This window comes from Ammospiza caudacuta, chromosome 4 (assembly GCF_027887145.1).
Source record: "Ammospiza caudacuta isolate bAmmCau1 chromosome 4, bAmmCau1.pri, whole genome shotgun sequence".
Lineage (NCBI taxonomy): Eukaryota > Metazoa > Chordata > Aves > Passeriformes > Passerellidae > Ammospiza > Ammospiza caudacuta.
Window position 1 is genome coordinate 46,942,338 of NC_080596.1, and position 20,166 is coordinate 46,962,503.

The window sequence follows — 20,166 nt, forward strand, 5'->3', positions numbered from 1 at the left end:
AATCATGTCCTACCCTCCTCAGACAGAAAGAAATTAAATGGTTTGATTGAAAGCTTTTAGTAAAATTGATATAACTCTTTTGAAGAGGAACTAACAGATCAGTTTCTAAATATGTAATTTCTAAATCCAAATAGATTAGAAATTATAAAATCATAATTCATTGACTCATAAATGTACACTTATATGCAATGGTATCATCAGCTACTACCTGTAGATACCACACTAATTATCTGATCCACTTTCTCTAAGAAAGCAATCCTGCTATCAAGTGTCATCCTTCCAACACTTCTCAAAAGCAAAAAAGCAAATTAAGATATTTTAACATGAAAGGCACAAAGATGAGGAAAACCAGAAGTTTTTCTACTCAATAGGACTGTGTTCATGTAACATAGAAACACTGAGTAGTTTACTCCAAGCATTAAAATAATCAATTGTATTTTGTAAATACAGATGTGGAGCTTACATCTATGATACATGAAACTTTTCAGTTCTACAAGTACCCAAATAGCTCACAAGCAAATAAACCACACCTGCAAGAAACAGAAATAGTACTAAAGCACTATTATACACACCATATGTATTACGTGTGCTTATAAAAGCATTGTATATGTATTTTAATCTCCAAGGCACCAATCTCAGAACTTGTTTACTGCTATACAATCCTCTGATGTACATGAGTGTCGGTAAAGGTGCAAATCTTTTCTGAGCCTCAGTGCAATAGCTCTAGAGTTAAGTGCTGAGATTAACCACAGAGTCCCAGGACATGTGTTCAGAACAGCCACCAAATCGTGCAACATCAACTCTTTCCACCTCAATGTATTAGCACGAGTTGCAACTTTTCCACTTTGTCAATTACTTCTGTATTTAATTACAAGCTATGTTGCAAGAAGTTTAGCAGATATAAAGTAGTTACCATAATTTGCAGGTTTGTCTACAGTTGTGCTCAGATTGAGCATGAAAGTTGTGGAATTAAGTTTCTGTTCTCATTCTTTCTGGCTAATAATATTATGATAACTATTTTTATTCTGGACAGCTGGACAGCTCATAAGTACAACACTTTCTTTTCACTGCATGGGAACTCCAAAGGTAAACAAAATGTTATTTCATTTGCTTTAGTGAAAGACCAAATATACATGAAAAGATTAAAAAATGTCCTGTGATGCACCTTGCTATATATCCTGTTCCAAGAAGTGAAATAGCGTGTGAAGGAAAACTTAGAAGTGTTTCCTTATGTTATTTTATAATTATTTGAAATATAAAAGACATTTTTAAGTGTCAGTGAAGATTTACTGAAGGGGGTACTTGGAAACAGATTGCAGTAAGAAGCATCAGATACTCCGTAAACCAGTAGCATTTCTGAGAAACTAATCAGTCAGTCAATAGCTCTTGTCATGAAAAGAAATCTCTTCTTTTTGTGAATAATGAAGTATATCCTACAAAGATCCATGTCAGCAAGTTTCTAAAAATTCAGGATTATTGCATTAAGACAATTTCAGTCTTGAGCCCACAAAGTTCTAGAAATGCATTAGCTACATCAGGAGAACAGAATGCAGTGTTTCACTTGATATGTGTTACCTGTAGGTTGTTTCTATTTATAATCGGTATTACTACTATGTGTGGGAATTTCAGCCATGGACCACAGTACCATAGCATTAAATTTTATAAAGAGAAAGGAAACAATGGATCCTTGACCAGGAGAAGAGATAGTAACACCTTACCACCTGAGCTGTATTTTAACAGTCACCACATATTTTAAGAATCCCAACACTAGCTTTTAGTTGACTTGAACTGAATGTCATTACAGTCCTCAATTCACCTTTGGGGATGCACAACAGCAGATATTAAACTCATACTGTCACTTTCAATGTTTCAACAGGATACAGTGAAAAAGATCTGATTAATATTCCAGCCCCACCTCCCCTGTGGTTGAAAGGAAACTGGGGGCCCTGGGGAAGGTTTCTCTTCCTTGGACAAATACCTTACTCTGTGATAACTTCACCGGGCACAACAAGGATAATATACACACAAAGATATATATACACAACAAGAATAATATACACAACAAGGATAATATACACACATAAGCAAACAAGACAAGACTTGATCTCTCCAATTCTAGTCAAATGTACTCTTCAGCTGAGCCCTCTTTTAAGTGATTGGGAAGATAAAATGCACTGTGTTATAACTAGAACAATAACCAGTGTCTTTTAAAGTTTTTTCAACTCCTTAGCATGTCAATTCCATTGAAAACACTTTCACATCAAGTAAGATCTATTCAGATTAAATACATTCAGTATCTTATAGATAGAAGAGAGAATTGAGAACTTAAGAACTTGATAATCTTAGTCAAAACCCAGCCCCTATGTTAGTGCTCACTGCAGACTAACAGTTTCAAACTGGTCATGTACAGGATAGACAGTATGTCCCATTAGAGCACATGAAATGGGAAGACAACTGTATATATGAGTTAGCTTTTTAATTTCTCCATTGAATTATCTGAATGCACTCTAGGAACAAGCTTCCCTTCTCTGCTCTGCCCACCTTTTTCCTTTCACTATGTTTAAGATGTCTGTCTAGAAGCATATCTATTTAGCATTACAATTTTAACAGTAATAGCATGAATGGCACATGACAGGTGAATACCTAAGCCTGGGCCTTTAATTATATTGAGGGGAAAAAAAAATTTCTTCAGCTGAATGTAAATCAGAGGGAGATTCTTTTATTCACAGTGCTTGTGTTCTGAAATGGAATGATTTAATAATTTCCAGTTGCTCTTTTGCTTTTTATTCTTAAACACCAAACTGAGGACTGTGGATTGAACTGCTTGCTTCTAGTGTATGAGTGCTACAATAGAGGCAGGTAAGAAGCTCTCTTGACAGAAAATCTTTATTCCTTTTCTATTAAGTGCTCCTTATCACTTCACCATCTATTGTGCTGAGCTCTCTCACTCAAGGTCCCTTTGTAACATAAATGAGATCACAGTAAGCTACTGACATAGAAAACTGCAAACTTTGTCCAAGACAAGTCACAACCCCCCAGCGCCCTAATTCTACCCATTAAATAGGAATAAAGATATTTCTTTATGTCAAAACTTCAGCAAGAGAGGTACAGTAGTGTCTTTTTTCAAAACACAGTTTGGAAAATGCCACCTGATGATACAGGGGGCTGAAAGAGGAGGAAAAGAACAGAAGAAAGAGAAAGAGAAAATGACCTGTAGTTTTGTATCCTGTATATTTTGCAGGAATATTTAAGGAAACAATAACCAAAAATAACTGGCCAATTATAGAGTAGTGATGAAAAGAATGGAGGTAGAATTTAGGTTCCTTTGCAATTTGAATACTGCAGTCATTCACTTTGTTTCCACCCAACTCGCAGGCAATTTTATTTCCATTTTCTCAGTATTATACTGAGACAACAAAAAAATATCAAAGTGGCAGGCAATAGAACTTTTTCAAAATCATAAAGCACAAGGAAGTAGATAAAAAAGCAGATTTCTTTTTTCCTTTTGCATCATGTAAAATGAGAAAAAAGAGACAGAGTAAAGCAAATAGAAATAAAGCATACAAACACTTTCTGCATTCACTTCAGAAGACTGTGGTTGAATTTCTCTTGCTTTACTTTTAAGGCTCCCTTTTCTCTAAAACCAACATTTTGTAAATACAGTGTTTAGATGAAGGCTTTAACTATACTAAATATCTTCTGTTGCTATAGCTATTTCATATGCCCCTCTTGGCAGTGTTTTCACAGATGCAGCACACGCTGGCAAAGAAGTTATTGGCAGAAATAACCCAAATAACATATCTGTGTTTGCACTCAGAGCTTTGCTGACACAGCAATTGCAATTGATAAAGCACACAAGTCTTTCATACCCTGAGCTGAAATAACTACAGAACAAAATGAAGGCCATAGCATTCAAAACATTTTTTCACTCCATTTTTGCTCCTTTAAGTACCCTGAAATTGCTTCCATGAATGGGCAAGAGCTAAATTAATAAAGCTTCTACTGCTCCCTTGTACTTACTGGGTTTGTAATAGATTACAGTCGCTTACTGCGCCTCTGCAGGACCTCTAATCTTAAACTCTCTGAATTGTGATTTAAAAAAAATGGCTCAGTGAACCAAAAGCATCTCTCATAATTTTTACTGCGAAATAATACCTAAACACAACATATGAAAAGCTAAGCTGGGCACAACCTTGCAAAAAAACCCCAAGTTCTTCTCTAGGCATAGATTGTGGGGAAAACATCCAGTATGTGTATTATTTTCTGCACATTCAGAAGGAAGGGATGATATGCAACACTTAAAATATTTTCAAAATTACTAGGTAGCTTCAGTTAAGACTGATTATTTTGCTTCCCATCTGTCTGTCCTACAAACCTTTCAGTAACTGCAATTCAGTTCCTAAGAGGTTACCCGGTTCTTGTGTTTGTACTCCCCTGTTAAAACCTCAGTGCTTTTTTCTGAAGCTTTCCAAATAACCAGTGAACTCAGACTCTATATTTTCAGTGCATAAAAGCCACAGCTGAAAATAATCCTCCAGATTATGTATTTCTAGCAGCAGCAATAGTTAATTACAAAGAAAGAATCTTCTGACTGTGGGACAAGTGAGTCTGCAGGGAGTAAGTGGCTTATTTTGCTTAGACTAACATGACATCCTCCCCCTGGCCACCAAAAATAATTTAAAAAAAAACAAAACTATAAAGACAACTAAAACCAATTTGTATGAAACTAAATTAAAATATGGGTTTTTACTGTATAGTTATTGCACTATAAAAATGCATGGACATTGACCAGTCTAGAGAGGAGCTACTCAGAAGTAAGCCTTCAGAAAACACACCTGATGTGGTTGTCAAGTACTTGGAACCAAGTGCTCCACTCTAATATCTCTTTCTACATGTTTATATAACTTACTGACAGAGCCCAAGACACCAGCTTAACTCCACTATTGTGAAAGCATGTTTCCAACATTAAACCAAAGATTTTGATTTCACCTGGTTTATGCAATTATGCAAACACAATAATTTATTATTACCTAAAATAAAACACTGTATTGTACTTACCAGTTTTGGGGTTTATTGAGAAGAATCCCTGTGGATTTCCACTTGTAATCTTGTAGGTTAGTTTTTCACTTGAGCTAGAATCTGGATCAAATGCCTCAATCTGAATGACAGACACATCTTTAGGTGAGTTTTCCATGACCTCTGGGTAATAAACTGGTTCTGTGGTCTGAGGAGCATTATCATTAACATCCCCAACTTCTATGTAGATTTCAATGAAAGATGATAAAGGTACAACGCCTTGGTCTGTTGCATAAACAGTAAGCCAGTAATGCGACGTAGTCTCACGATCCAGGTGGTCTGCAGTCTCAATGATGCCTGTTTAATGGGAAGAAAGATAAATAGAAAATGCTCAATAAGTATGCAGAAATGTGTAAAAATACAGTAAGCAACAAGTTTAAGTAAATTAATAAATCAAAATGAATACAAGTTCTAAACAACCAACATTGATTCCAGAGTGTGTGCTAATACACACACACACACATTAAGACTAATCTGAAGCCACAAAAAATAAAATCACGGTAAGAGTTTTAAGCAATTATGCATCACTTACTAAAACAATATATTACTTTATTTCCTTTCCAACATCTTTTGAAATACATCAGACCAGTCAGCACTATTCATAAAATCGGTTTTGCCTAAAAGATTAAATTTAATATTTAATTCACAATCTTTTGGGACTTGAATTACTCTCTGTACTCATTATGGTAAACTGTATACCACATTAAACTATCTGGTTTAGATGCCAAATTCTTGATCTCTTTACTATTATTCGTATTAATGAATAACTACTTAAATGTGAAAAATTTTTATCTCTGTGCCCAAATGAATTATTTGACTGAACTTTCTTTATATGCTGATTTATATTCACACAGACATGTCACAGAAAAAAAACCAAACATTATACCAAATGTAACCTTTGCAACATTAGGACTAACCAATGGTTGCCATTACTCTGGAAATAGAAGGCAGCAAAAATAGGAGCAAAAATCTGGTCAATCTTACAAACATAAAATTAATTACCAAATAAGGAGCTACTATGTAATTCACAAACTTAATAAAAAGCTGTCTGCTGAGCCGACAGGAGATTGTCTAGGGCAGAAATTACTAAAGAATTTACAGCATGAAGAAACTTTATTTTTACAAGCAGCTTGATCTACATGTACAGCCACGCTATGCATGTGTCACAAGGCTATGGGCTATGGTGTAACCCATGGGGGATGAATATTAAATAGTCATGGAACCATGGCAGAATAAAACTTCGCACTTTCCTTTTCCTGATCCAATCACTCCTACAGGGTGTCTGATTTGAGATATTTTCTTAAGAGAACTTAAGATCAACCTGATACATGTCAGGATGAGGAACAGAGCAAGCCCTTGCAACCATTTCAGTGGAAATTTTGAAGGGCTTTGTCATGGCTCTCACTATTTGTTGTACACTCACACACCAGGACTAATCGGAACTGGAGCCAAGATGAGTCAAACTATCACCATGACAGCCAGTTTTGGACTTTGGATAAAGCCACATAATGAGAGTATGCATGATGTGGCACTTCTACTGAGCTCATTTACTTCACACAGATACATATATCTCTATATACTTACATATACACACCATCAGACAAACAGGATCTCAAAAAAACTATGCCACTGTTTTCACAGGAATTCTTTGGGAAAGGAATTAACTCTAAGTATTGCGTGATTCACATACTACAGACATTTTTTTGGATACATTATACTGACTGAGCAAAATATTAAGGAATTAGTTATTTATTCATTAGTTTCTTTGCCTTGTGAGAAGCTGGTCTGACCATGGCAGGTTAAAATTTTAAGACGTCAATAAGATCACTTCAGAAGAGCTGGAGGGGACTGAAACTGATGCTTAGACCTGCGAACTCCCATATATAGCATTTCAAGCAACATAGCATTTCAGAACTACCACCAGATGTCAGTGTGGAAATTAGTTTAATATAGCGCCAAAGGCTACAGAACTGGGGTAAAAAGGAGGGGCATTGCAATCTCAAAATAGGCATGCATTACATGCAGTCTATAAGAGTTTTCCTGAAAGTAAACTACTGGCTTTATAATTTCCTTTTTTATCTTTTTGCAGAACAACATCATCAACAAGTAAGTTTAGGTGACAGAGAGACATTTCCAGTCTCTCTGCCTCAGTATTTACATTTTGTTTGATGACAGTTTTACTATTACAACAAAAAGCTAATACTATCCAGTAGTCCTTGGATTTGTGCACTGGTTACCTGAATAGTTTCTGCATAAATTTCCTCTAATGGACACAGCCTTGAGCACTCAGTTACCCAGATTCTATTTTGTAACTCATGGCACACCTTTTGTGTGACTCTACCTCAGCCAGGAGACTTGGTTGAGAGTAATTAAATTTGTTACTTACTGTGGCCTCATTTCTAAATCTAAATGCTGGATGTAGCATACAAACAATCTTAAATCTGGATGGACTCTATGTATGCCTTGGAAAGTTCTGTAAGCCCTTCATGCCCTACCAAAGAGAAGACTGGATTGTATTAACTCCCTTCTAGCGAAGGTTCCAGCAATGCTGCTTTTTTATTTGTGATTCGTGCTGAAAAGAGCCACTGTTTTCATTTTACACATCCCACTTTCTAAACAGTAGCTGCACCAGAACAGGCATATTAATTTAAAACTGCTTTGACTGATTCTAAAGAAAGATAAAAAGAGACTCTTGTGGAAATGAAGCTTACTTCCTGCAATATGCTCACCTAACATCAAGAAAATCTATCTCCCTAGTTATCAAAGCTCTCCTCAGACAAAAGGATAACTAAACCTATTCTACTTTTGTAGTGTATTAGTTTTCAAATGTCCATTCCCTTAAGTCACATCCATCACATGAGATGAAGAGGGAAAAAACAGTACCACACCTGAAAAATTAGTATCTCAAAAAGAAATATGTGGGAAAACTTACAGTATGATACAGTGCACATGGGCAACTTTGTCTTTTGGGTAATTTTTAATTCCAATTTAGATCTGCATATATAATGTTACTTCTGTATTTTACATAGAGTTTGTAGAGAAAGGCTTAGAATCTGTCTGATGATCTGACCACTGGATGCACCATGTAACACAGGTTCCCCAACAGGATAGCTCTGCTTTCATTAGAATGTCCCAATTTCCTACAGGGGCACTCACATAAACTCTGAGCATGCATTACTCAAAGTAACGGGGAATTTCATTGGTTTTCCATTTTCCTCATGTTTCTCACTAAACTTATCCTGAATTTGAGGATGAACATTTTTTTATGTGGCTTTTATAATTCCAATCTGAAATAAAAAGCATCCACAAAAACAATTTTATGATCAGTCACCTACGCAAAACCATCTACCTAACTGTTCAACACTAATAAATGGGTTAATTCTTGAGTGATTTTTTTTTTTAAAGGTACAAAGGACACAGTTTAAAATAGATGCAATAGACAGGTATGAATGTGCAAGTTGGGAAACAGATGCTTGTGGATGTCCTACTCCTGGAAGTGTTCAAGGCCAGCTTGGATGGGTTTTAAACAGCCTGGTCTCTGAAAGTGAAAGGTGTCTCTGCCCATGGGCACAGAGTTGGAACTAGATGAACTTAAAGGCTCTTTCCAGCTCAAACCATTCTACAATTCCATGATTACTAGAGACAGGCATTGCAGGTAAGTGGATTAATTACTTTGACAATATCAAAAATGAAGACTCAAAATAACATTCCTGCATCATAAAAGCTATGAAAAAGGGAACAGGAAGGTACAGAACAAAAATTTCCCTTTCCCAATAGCATATTGAGAGCTATGGAGGAAAGGCCACCACACCTACCTCTGCTCATTGCTCAAAGCTGCAGGCAATATAGCAAAGGAAGGGACGACTGGTTTATTAATATGACTCAGCTTTCTTCATGATGTTTGAACCCAGCAATAAAATGGAACACATATACTAATCCAGCACACATCTAGGGGTGGGGGCAGGCTCAGACAATCAAAACTTGAATTTCTTCTGGTTCTATATCAGCTTTTATGTCACAAAGTACAATAAAAACTAAACACATATAACTGTAAGAAGTACTTCAGTTTTTTCTCTGCCCCCTCAACAATCTTACACCAGTAATTACAAAACACAATCCTATTGTCGTTACTCTAGTTGAAATTGCTCCTGCTTCTAAAAGTTTAACACTAAATCTTTCCTGATTTTGCCTATGAGAACACTAATAGCTTCATTTTTAATTTCTATTGAACAATAATGAATAAAATTGCATGAAAACTTCAGTAGCCTACTACACCTTCTAAGGAACAGAAGCTCAAAAAAAATGACTGATTACTTTTGTTAACAATGATAACAATCATTCTCCTACCAAATCACAAGTCAAGAATCAGTCCTTTAAGCACATCAGTTTTCTGCTTTTGCAAATATTGACTACAGTAGCCTATTTCACATTTTAGGGCAGCACAAGACTGTATGCTGCCTGAAAGCCAGCACTCAGCACTTAAGGTGTTAATAAATTCACTGGTTTCTAGTTCCAGTGGTTCTCAAGGTAACAGAGAAAAAACTGATCAGGACTCTTCTATCAAACTGAAATAATAAAACAACCTAATAAGAATTAATTTGTTTTAATCTTGCAAACATCTAGATCCATTAAGCATCAGTAAGATATTGATCATATCATGTTTCAAGAGCATGTTTTGGCTCTTAGAAAGAATTTTTCCTTTTCTCTTCAAGTGGTACAAGGCACATTTAAGGAATACACCTGAAGTGCCTTTACTGTAGCTTCAATGCTGTAAAAGCTCCATCTCTGTTCTAACTCTTCCCTCATTCACAGAATATCTTTAACCAGCAGATTTCCCATCCATCCTCTATGCTAAGGCAGTTAGCTAATTTTGACTTTTACAAACCATTTGCTTTTTATGTAGCAAGACAGGTTGAGAAATCTACTAATGAATCTTTCACATGTATGGTAATCCCAAACACTTGCAAACATTGTTATTCAAAACATAAGGTGAAGTGAGGATTCAAAAAGCATTTTTCACTTGACTGGCTGTGCAATCGTGAAACCTTCCAGGTGATCAGGATAAAAAGAAATTTAAATTCAGTCACTAACCACCAGAGGGGAGCACAAAAGAGCTCTGATGAAATGTTTCTCAGTCATCTGCAAGAGGACATCAGAACTGATTTTACAATATTCATATTCTGAAATTTTAGACTAGGTATTCTTTCCACTTGATGCAGTAGGACTTTTCCATCAATTTCATTAAAGGAAGGCAAAAGTCCTAAGTGACTACTGTAGAATATAATTTAGACAGAATTTAATGTGGAAGAATAGGATGGTATATGAATACAGCAACTGAGGAAAAACTCGAAAGAGTAACCCCATTGGTAACAAGAAGCAATGCTTCCCCCAGTTTAAATCCCACAAGACAAATCACTACAACCAAAGTCACTCTTAAAAAAAAAAGAGCATAAAATACACCTCAAATCTGACACTCTTACATATGCCAATTTTATCTAATTAACAAATGCTCAAACTATAATACTCCCAATTCCCAGGGATGATCCTCCTTAAGTGTGCTTATCCATAAGAACTCTAATTAACAATATTAACGATTCCATAATGGAAATCAAAACCTGCAATCATTTCTCAGCAAAGCATGAAAATGCAGTTTAGCAGAATTTGCCCCCGGAATGACATCTGAAGCAAACTAAGAAATCCCTGGCCTGGAACATGATGCTTGAAATCTGATTACAAACTCAATTAATCTAAGTTCAAAAATGTTGGGTAAATCAAAAAGCTTCTTCAGCTGCTTTAAAAGCCATTCTGAGGGCTAGGGGGAAAGCAGTATTTTACAAATTGCACGAACAAAAGTTTTGATCAAATATGACCTTCAACAAACAACCAATTCAACTCTAAGTTTCGAAAGCCAGTGGATTAAGCCTGTTATAAACACGGAGACACGCTGTCCTCAATGGCACCAGAATGCCAGCACACCAACCCAGACTGCAACTGTCCTGCATTCTAAACAAACGGAGAGTCACTGCAGGGTAAACTGCCACTAAGGCATGCACACTCTTTTAAACTAGAGATAAAACTGCTCAGCACATTCTGCAGTTTACTTTGTGAATCTCTACTACCTCAAGATAGGCAACATGTATTTTTCAGAAGTTACTATGTGAACAGGGATCTAAAGGACCCTAGCTCCCAGAAGTTTACTTGCCAGTTTTTCTGACAAAATTTCTGCTTTACATTTTGTGAAACTTTGCTTAAGTTGTTGTTAAAACAAAGAATTTGTTAGTGGTTTGGCTACCTTCCTAAGTAAAGTCTTATTTAATAAAATACTATTATATTTTAGCTTATTCAATTCAAAACAGACAGTTTTCAGGTTGTTACTAAAATCTCCACAATTACATGGCTAGAACAGGCCAGAAAAACAAAGATATTTTATAAAGTTGGTATTTTTAACTTTTGATTTTTTGCACAGCTCATTTTATTTGAAACAGCATCTCTTCTAACCAATAACTTTGTTAATGACAGTGCAGTTCTTCAAACACATCCAGATCAAACACAGATGAACATAAATTACTTCCCATTCATCTCTTCTTATATGCTCTATTTTTCTTAGATTTTTTTCCTTATTACCTATCATGATGTGATTAGCATTTTCCTGAGCTGTATAAACAGAGAGGCTATAGCAGAGAAGACAGGATTAAAAATCCAGAAAACAAACAGGTCGTTCCCCCCCTCAAAAACTGGCACCCACAAGAAACCAGGAAAGAGCATCTGGTCTAGGAAAAGATGCAGTGCTTGTCTGCTTCTCAGCAGACCCCAGAGGCCTTGAAGAGGAGCACATCCACACTCTGTTACCCTCCTTTTCCCCGTGAGTAACTCCCAGAGGCACAGTCAAACCAGGACAGTTGGCAAGTGCAACCCTGCGTGCTCCTGTGTGTTACACAGAGGGGTTTTTCACTTGGTTTCTTTTCCCTCCACTTTATGATCCCTGTCGGAAATGCTAAGAAGAAGGAAGGTGACTTGGAAAAAAAAAAAAGTGCATTCATTAATAGTTATGGTATCTACCTATGCAAGATAAAACAGACTACAGCAGAGTTTAGTGCACGATTTACAAGTACTACATCCATCTGTAATACTAATTGTGGCCAGTGTCATAGCTCAGATTCTTTCCACTTTTACAGCAATTAAAAAAAACCCTCTATCTGTGTTTCTGTTAACTTCCCAACTTCCTTCTGATAACTACTGAAGCTTCTGGTCATGACTGTAATCTGACATTGGGAAATGCCTTGAAGCAGCAGTCACAACCCTACATACCATAAAATGTTTTATAATTTGAAGGTTTTGAAACATGTAACCTATTGAACTCTGAAGAAAAAAATTATTCTTTCCCCCAGGCCACTGTGCTACTTTAACTCAGGCCTCTACCAAGCACCAGTGTGTAAGAGACAAGTAAACCTTAAGCCTACCATGCTTCTAAAATAGCAGCCAATGCTAATGTCAACAAAATTTAATAGTATTTGATCACTCAAGTGTAATAAATAACCACTTAGTAAAACCAAAACAAAGACAGCACAATACCACATCAGCCCTAATTTTACACTAACCAGCTATCCTTAAGCACTGAAAATTTTACTTATGTCCTGCCACAAAGACAACAAACTATTCACTACATAAAACATCATCTGAAAAGCCCAAAATCTCCATCCTGGTAAGTCCATGAAACAATCTCCCTCTAAAGAAGGAATGGCATGAGATTCCTCTTGCAAAAGTGAAATGTCAGCTCATCCACTCTATAAACACAGCAGAATATCAAGAAAGGCGCAGCAATTTAACTCCCGAAATATTAAAGACTTGTGGCAGGCAGTGTGAACTTCTTAAAAGTATATACAATCTCTTCTTTTAAGAAAAGTATTATTTTTGACAAATAAGCTGAGCTGGAAAAGTTCCTTACTTTTATTGTTTGTGTACTTTGAACAGGAAGCATTACATGATTGCACCTCTATGGAACGTGGTGCAAAAGCCACCCAGAGAAATACAATTTGCTTTTCACCTCCATAGCAATTTAAAACTTATCAGTGACAATGCAAGCTACTCAGACTTCTTGCATCTGAAGATTCACACAGACTAAACAGTACTGTCTCAGAATATAAATAATCCTTTCTTGCAGCTCTGAAGGAGAGTGAAAAGTTGTAGGAACTACTGCTTGCCTTTGAACCACACATGAACAAGAGATGTTCACTGCTTTTCACTCGTCTCTTCTCCAGAAGCATTAATTAGGCAAAGACAGAAAGTCTGTAACCTGGCAACAAACCATCGATACTGTGTTTTCCATACCTCAAAGTGAGGTAACTTGTCTGCAAACACATCTGAGGAATATCAATGTGCAAAACTAATGATTCAGTCTAGTTTGAAATAGTTCATTTTTCCCTTTTCAACCACTCGGAAATTCTTCTGGTTGGCCTAAGCTGAAATGCAAATTAACACATTCTGATTTATTTTTGAAATAGTTTGGTGTTTTGCCTTTTACATGCATCCTGGTTAATTGCATTTTAATGTTATTGGGAAAAAAACCCCAAAAATCCACCAACCAACCTAAGAGCTTCTCATGTACCCCAAGATAATACTGTCTAGCATACAATATAAACAACATAATCAATATAAATTATTTACTTTGTTCTTAAAGTTAATGCTCATCACATACATTTTACACATTTGTTTCTTTAAATATTCAATAAGTTACTATACAGTGGGTTTAATTCGCTTTTATATGTATATAACATTTCTTCTTTATCATAAATAAATTTCTTCTTTATAAGAAAGGCAATGAAAAAATCTAAACTTCACAATTTCAGCTTCAGGGAATGCACTGAAAGATTTCTCTCTGGAAAAGCTACCAAAAAAAAGTACTTAAGCTGAAAATATCATACTGGAACTACAAGTCTTTTGTCATCATGTATAAGGGCAGATCCCACGAAATGTAATTAAATTTTGTTTATAGCTCTTTGACACAGAAAGTTACACACATTTCAGGTTGTGCTTTACGTACTACCAGTTGAGAAGTCATGCTTAGCTAGAACTGTTGACTGGAAAGCAACTCCTGTTGCTATTTCAAGGAAAAATTAAACTCAAATAAGGCCTGGAAAGTTTCAAATGAAATCACAATCAATATCAGTAAGTTGATGGAACTGCAGCAGTAGCAAGACCTTAAATGTGTAGAGTCCACCACTGCTTGCTTTCTTTCCAGGGACCAGTTATTGCAAGTTCTGGGAGATGGAAGGGGAAGAATATCACTGCAAGGCACACAGAACCCACCCTTAAACAGAGTAGAGGAACCATCACCAGCAAAGCAGATTTAAAATTTTAATTAAAAAAAAAAAGCCCAAATGGAACAAAGAAAAACCTCAATCATAATAAAATTATGTTTTACATCTCAAATTCAACTTCACTGCACTGACTAGATACAGCAAAATATATAGCCAAATCCAGTTTTGCAGCAGAAGCCTAAGTAAATGTGATATTAGTACAAGCTCTCAAACCCCCCAGGTTTCATTACAAACCTACTGTATTTGAAATTAAAGTATTTCTATGACACCAATGGAACAACAGCAAGAGCAGTCAGTGAAACAATCAGACACTATCAGTGTCCAGTGAAACCTATCTCACTTTTCCAAGTCCATAGAAATTATCAAAGCTGTCCTTTGAAAATATTTTTTGGGGACAAAAACTTGGCATCCAAAGAGCCTCAGCATGTGGTCAAACCCAAACCTTGACAAAAAACTTACAAATACACCACAGTTTATGCATCACTTCTGTGCTATGAGTCAACAGCAGTAACTTGAACAGTGCTCAAGTGGAGAGAGAGGAAGGGTCACTACTGCCCTTTGCTATGCACAGCTTATAAACCAGGTAGGTAGAGAGATTTGAAGAAAAACAGAATGTTCATCAGGTAAGTGCAGCTATCCCTTAAATAAGCATCTAGAGATTGTAAAAAGACCTAGAAGTAAAGATGTGCATAGTTAAAGCGCTACGCCAAAAACAGACTATATTTTAAAACATTGAAAAGCCAGATTTATCAGGTACCATTATCATGTAAATGGTAAAGTCAAATAAGAAATTATCAAAAAGAGAATTGTAAATAATTAGAAGCAGTAACATTTTAACTTCTAGTTCCTGCCACTTTACTTGCTGCACATTTCTACCAAAAAAAAAGTCAAATGAACAGAAAACACAGTGTTAGGACCATTTATGAAAGAAAAATAGTTTTTATGTATGTTCCTAAAACTGTCTACATAAAATATTATGCCCAGAAATTATGATTTGGTACTAGGTAGTCTGGGCTACAATCAATAAATTTCCTAAGGTCCACAAAGATTGTGAACTTCCTTTCAGGAAGTTGGGTGTTGGCGAGGGGGAATTTTTGCAATTAGAAGATCCGTGATGGCGCTGCCTTAGAACTCAACTGATTACTTCCAGTTCAAAAAATCTTTTGGGACAATGGCAGACAGCTCCCATTGTCAGCCTCATTTATGGTTATTTTAATAGTTCCAGCTTATTTCTGTCAGCTAGGCGGCTTGTATGTCAAGCTTTTGGACAGGCAATATAATTGCTATACAGAGGAACAGTACCATGTTGCTAAAGCTCGATATGGAGAGACACAAAAACCCCCTGATGCGTCCACATTAGGAAAATGTAATGTTAACTCCTCTGCCAGTAGCAAAAATTATTGTAATACAACCACATAGGATCTACACTGCCTTGAAGAGACAGCAAGCAAAGCATGCTTTGCTGTTAACATGATCAGTCATTCACGCTTTGAGAGAAAACTTGTTGAAGAAAACATGACTGCACTTCAACATTACAGCAGGTTCATAAAATACTAGAGAAAGCAGGACAAACTGCCAGCAGGTTCTGGGCCAGCACATGGGATTTCAGAACCCACAAAAGCAGCTTCTGCATTACACGAGCAAGGTTTGTAAGATCTGAGGCAAGCCATTGCTCTGGCCACCCATCCCTTATTCAGGACAGCTTTTTGTGTTCAGATAAAAACATAACAAGTTTCTATGACCCAAGAAATAAAATTAGAATAAGAAACTATTTAAGCAAAACATTTTGGGATAATATTGCTGAGCTGTTTTAAGCTAAGTTACCTTCATGACCAAGAAAATTTCTACTAAAATGTAGGTGATTCACAAACAAGCAAAGGCTTTTACAGGTCCACTGTTTGTTTACTTATGAACATCAAGGACAAAGAAGGAAATTAATTAATAAATTTTTAATAAAGAGTGTGTACTTGCCTCTGCATGGGAAACACGAAGGATGAATTTCTATATTCTTTGTTAAAGTTTATAAGAATTTCTTAAACACACAAATGAAAAAAATATATGGTCTTTAGAACTCTGGCTTCACCAGTGACTGCGAAATCCCTCTTCTCTATTAGTCTTCTTACTACTAAGGAATTGTTGACAATGAGTGTGGTAAGTCTCATAATTTAGCTGGGAAATGGGGAGCCTCTGAAGGGGAAATTCCTCTGCAAACGGCCCCAGGAATTTCAAAACTAACTGGAGTTGACAGATTAACCTAGGTCCCCCTTAGGCAGAAGAAGAGTCTACAAGGAAAATAATGAGACGCATGGGAAGCCAATTATGCACAAGAGCAACACATTTAATTGTTCAGAAACTGGTTTGTTGATCCAGAAGGATCTAGCTGTTTAGACCTCTGCAAACTATTAAAACCTGGACAGCTCTGCAACAACTATACTTTGAAACTATTAAACTTTACAGATTACAGGTTTTTTCTGTAAATTTCAGGGGTTAGTGACCATCTTAAATAAGGAAAAATTTTTCCATGTATCCCAGGAATACTTTTCCTGTACACACTGCATTTCTCTCAGATTCCCTTTTTGGTGGAAATTTGAAACTGCAGCTCACCCCTTATTACTTCTGTGAAACACTGAAGGCCCAGTAAGTCAAACAGAGCAGTCCTATCCTTCAGAAAGAAGCTGTTACAGCTGTGTTCCACAACAACTCTGGCTCATGACTAACCCACCACAAAAAAACTGTTGTTTAGCACATGTGTGTATTATTTATGCATGGCTGTGGTTTGGACTACTGCAATTTTGCTTCAAGCTTTCAGTCTCCAAGATATTTTCAGTTGCAGAAACTGCTGGTTAGCAATGATAGTTTCCAGACCAGCTCTGAGCAAGCAAAGATACTGATATCTATCAAAAAGGAGGTAGCATGTTGAGGAATTCTGGAAATCAGGCTATTACTGCTGTTCATGTTACTGCACCAGGTAGCTATAGAAAACAAAAGCACTTAATTACTGCCAACAGAAGTGCTGCTCCCAAGCAGATTTCTGTGTACAAAGAAGATCTGATACACCTCTGGGCATGCTAATGCTAGGAGAACAAAGCAAATTGACAAATTCATGGAATGAAAGCATCTGGGATTCAGTGACATCGAAAGACATTTTCATCCTTGCTCTGACAAAGTCAGATGTATTAACCTACAAAGTATCCATTTATTTATTCAGACTTTATTTCTGGTCCTGTTTCCAGAGGGGATTCTACATTGATGAGTACCTGTTAAACTAATTTTTAATTAGCCTTATTTGCCTTTGCATATGAATCAAACTAAACACAAGGCCATACAGAGAAACATTTCTGAACTTGTCTGGTTTTGAGTGAAATTTTAAAGCCAGAGGAACCCTGAAAGCAAATAGTTTTGGTACCATAAAATTAAGTTTATTCTCTTTGCTTAGGATTACTGTATCAAGCAAATGACAAATCCTCCAATTTGCAAGCAAATTCTTAGAGCACTGAAGAACCAATACATAACATCTAAAAAGAAGACTTGTAACTAGAAAACTAGAGATCATTTATCAGATGTCAAGCATACTTATTTGTGGGGGCCCTGGACGCTTGCTGGGAAATCGTTTCAGTTTTTCTCACATAAACAATGGACAACTGCATATGCAGTCTTAATTAACACTCTCCAGAATAAAAAATTACTAATGGTAGTAGAAATTCATGCAAGCTACAGTTAAAAAGTATAAAAATCTATAAATTTAATTCATTTTTTTGCTTACTAAGCAAACCTGCAGGCATTTGGATGAACAAAGACCACAGAGTCTCTCTGAGAGAATTTCCATTGAAAAAGCCTTTAGTTATTCTCCACAGAAACATTTTTTGCTGAAGATAACTGCACCCTTCAAAACAATACCGAAGAAAATTAGTGTGATAATTGCTTCACAAACCAATAATTTGTCATAAAGAAGTAGATCAACTCTGTCAACACTAGAACAGTGTAAATGAAAAATATGATATTGTAGGTAATTAGTAGACCATTTAGACATAAAATGCATTTTAGTCCTAACCACTGAGGATTTTCTTCCTTGTTTAAGAAATTCACAGAATACACAGCAACTAGACTGAGTTGCACCAGGAGACCTCCTCAAATCTCTGTATCTGTGCATAGCTGTTGTCAAAAAGAGACTCTCAAATGTTGGTCATTCTTGTGTTTGACTAGACTGAATGACTCAGTTTCCAAAGTATTTTTTATGATTCCTGGAATTACAGAAATAGAATGGCATGTATGTCTTATTCCATTTCCTCCCATCATCACATACTGAATCAATATTCACTCAAACATTTATTCCAATAATCAGCAGTAATCTTGCTCTCGCTCTGTCACTCCCTTAACTTCTTATTAAACAATGCACATTAAAGCTGATGTGTCATTTGAGTCAATGGCAACTTGACAACTCATTTTCCACTAACAATTTTTGAACGCTTTCCTGCTCTACCTTAACTGTACAGATTCAAGTAAGTTCAAAATTTCAGTACAAAATTTCACCATTCAGTATGAACAATCTGAAGCAAGCCAAAAGCTAATTGAAAAGTGCAAATTCTATGATAGTTTTTGTTTTTACATTTACAAGCACAGTTCCTGATCTGTTGGTCTCTGTACTTAACAGACAAGGCCCCACTCAGAAATCTGATTAGGAATGGTGTAAAATAGTTTGGACTATGAACTGCTTAGATGTTATAACTTTTTTTTTTTAAAGCCATGTTCTGCCTGTATCCATACACTTAAGAATAAATTGCCATGTCTTCTTACATAGTTTGTTACTTTAAAACTACTGTCTGGACAAACATAGGCAACACAAAATATTACTATACTAACTAATAGTACAGGTAGAAACAAGATAGATATAACCAAAAATCAAAGAAAGGCACAGGTCATTTTCCCATTTCTGATTAATCTGCTGAAATTGATCCTGTAATATTTAAATTACCTTTAAAGTGAACTATCACACCAGACTTCTTATGTGAAGAAATAATCTTTCCTTCCCCCCTCCCAAAGTAAGTAACATTCCTTGCACAGGCAGCTGCACATTTGTTAATCATTAACTGGTTTTGAAATAATGATGGAGGGAAACTGTTAGCTATTTCTCACAATGGCACACCAACAAAATCTTGAAAACAGAAGATTAAGTGAATACTGTAAAATTATTTACGGTAAGAAAAAGATGCTATATTATCATAGTTCATTCAATATCTTGCTGACAATATTGGTTGTTGCAAGCAAGAATTTCTGTGTTCAAACCTAAGTAATTAACTCATATTTCATCAATAAAATTATAGCACTTTTAGCTAAAACAGAGAGAGATATCTTTGAAGAAGATGAACTATGCTGCTAATATTTTGAATAGTAAGATAATACATATGGCCAGAATTGCAACACCAAATATAATAGAGGCATAACCAATGCACGCATTCCAATCTTATCTAGAATCACTTTGATTCACTATACCTTGCTTTCATTACAGGAAGGGCACAGCAAGGGCATTCCTCTCAGATCAAACAGAAAATTCCACAGACAGAAGTTTCCACATGTCTGATTCGTTGCAGATTAAACCCTTATCATTACACAGCAATCTCTAATTTTCATACAGACAGGATATACCCTGTCATGGCAAATCTACAGGCAAAGGGGGGAGGAGGGTTAAAAAAACATAAATACAAACCCCCTGTAGAATGGAAATGTATTCCCTGTGAAAGAGCTATACATGTCACTCTCACAGGTTTAGAGAAAT

General features: G+C 36.0%; 1 protein-coding gene across 1 annotated transcript in view; it reads right to left on the reverse strand.

Annotated features, from left to right (window-relative positions):
* FAT1 (FAT atypical cadherin 1) overlaps positions 1 to 20,166 on the reverse strand; it is a 94,361-nt gene that overhangs the window by 59,938 nt on the left and 14,257 nt on the right. The window contains exon 2 of the mRNA XM_058803051.1: positions 5,059 to 5,373. Within this exon, the coding sequence (XP_058659034.1) occupies positions 5,059 to 5,373 (315 nt within the window). The remainder of the gene's footprint in view (positions 1 to 5,058; positions 5,374 to 20,166) is intronic.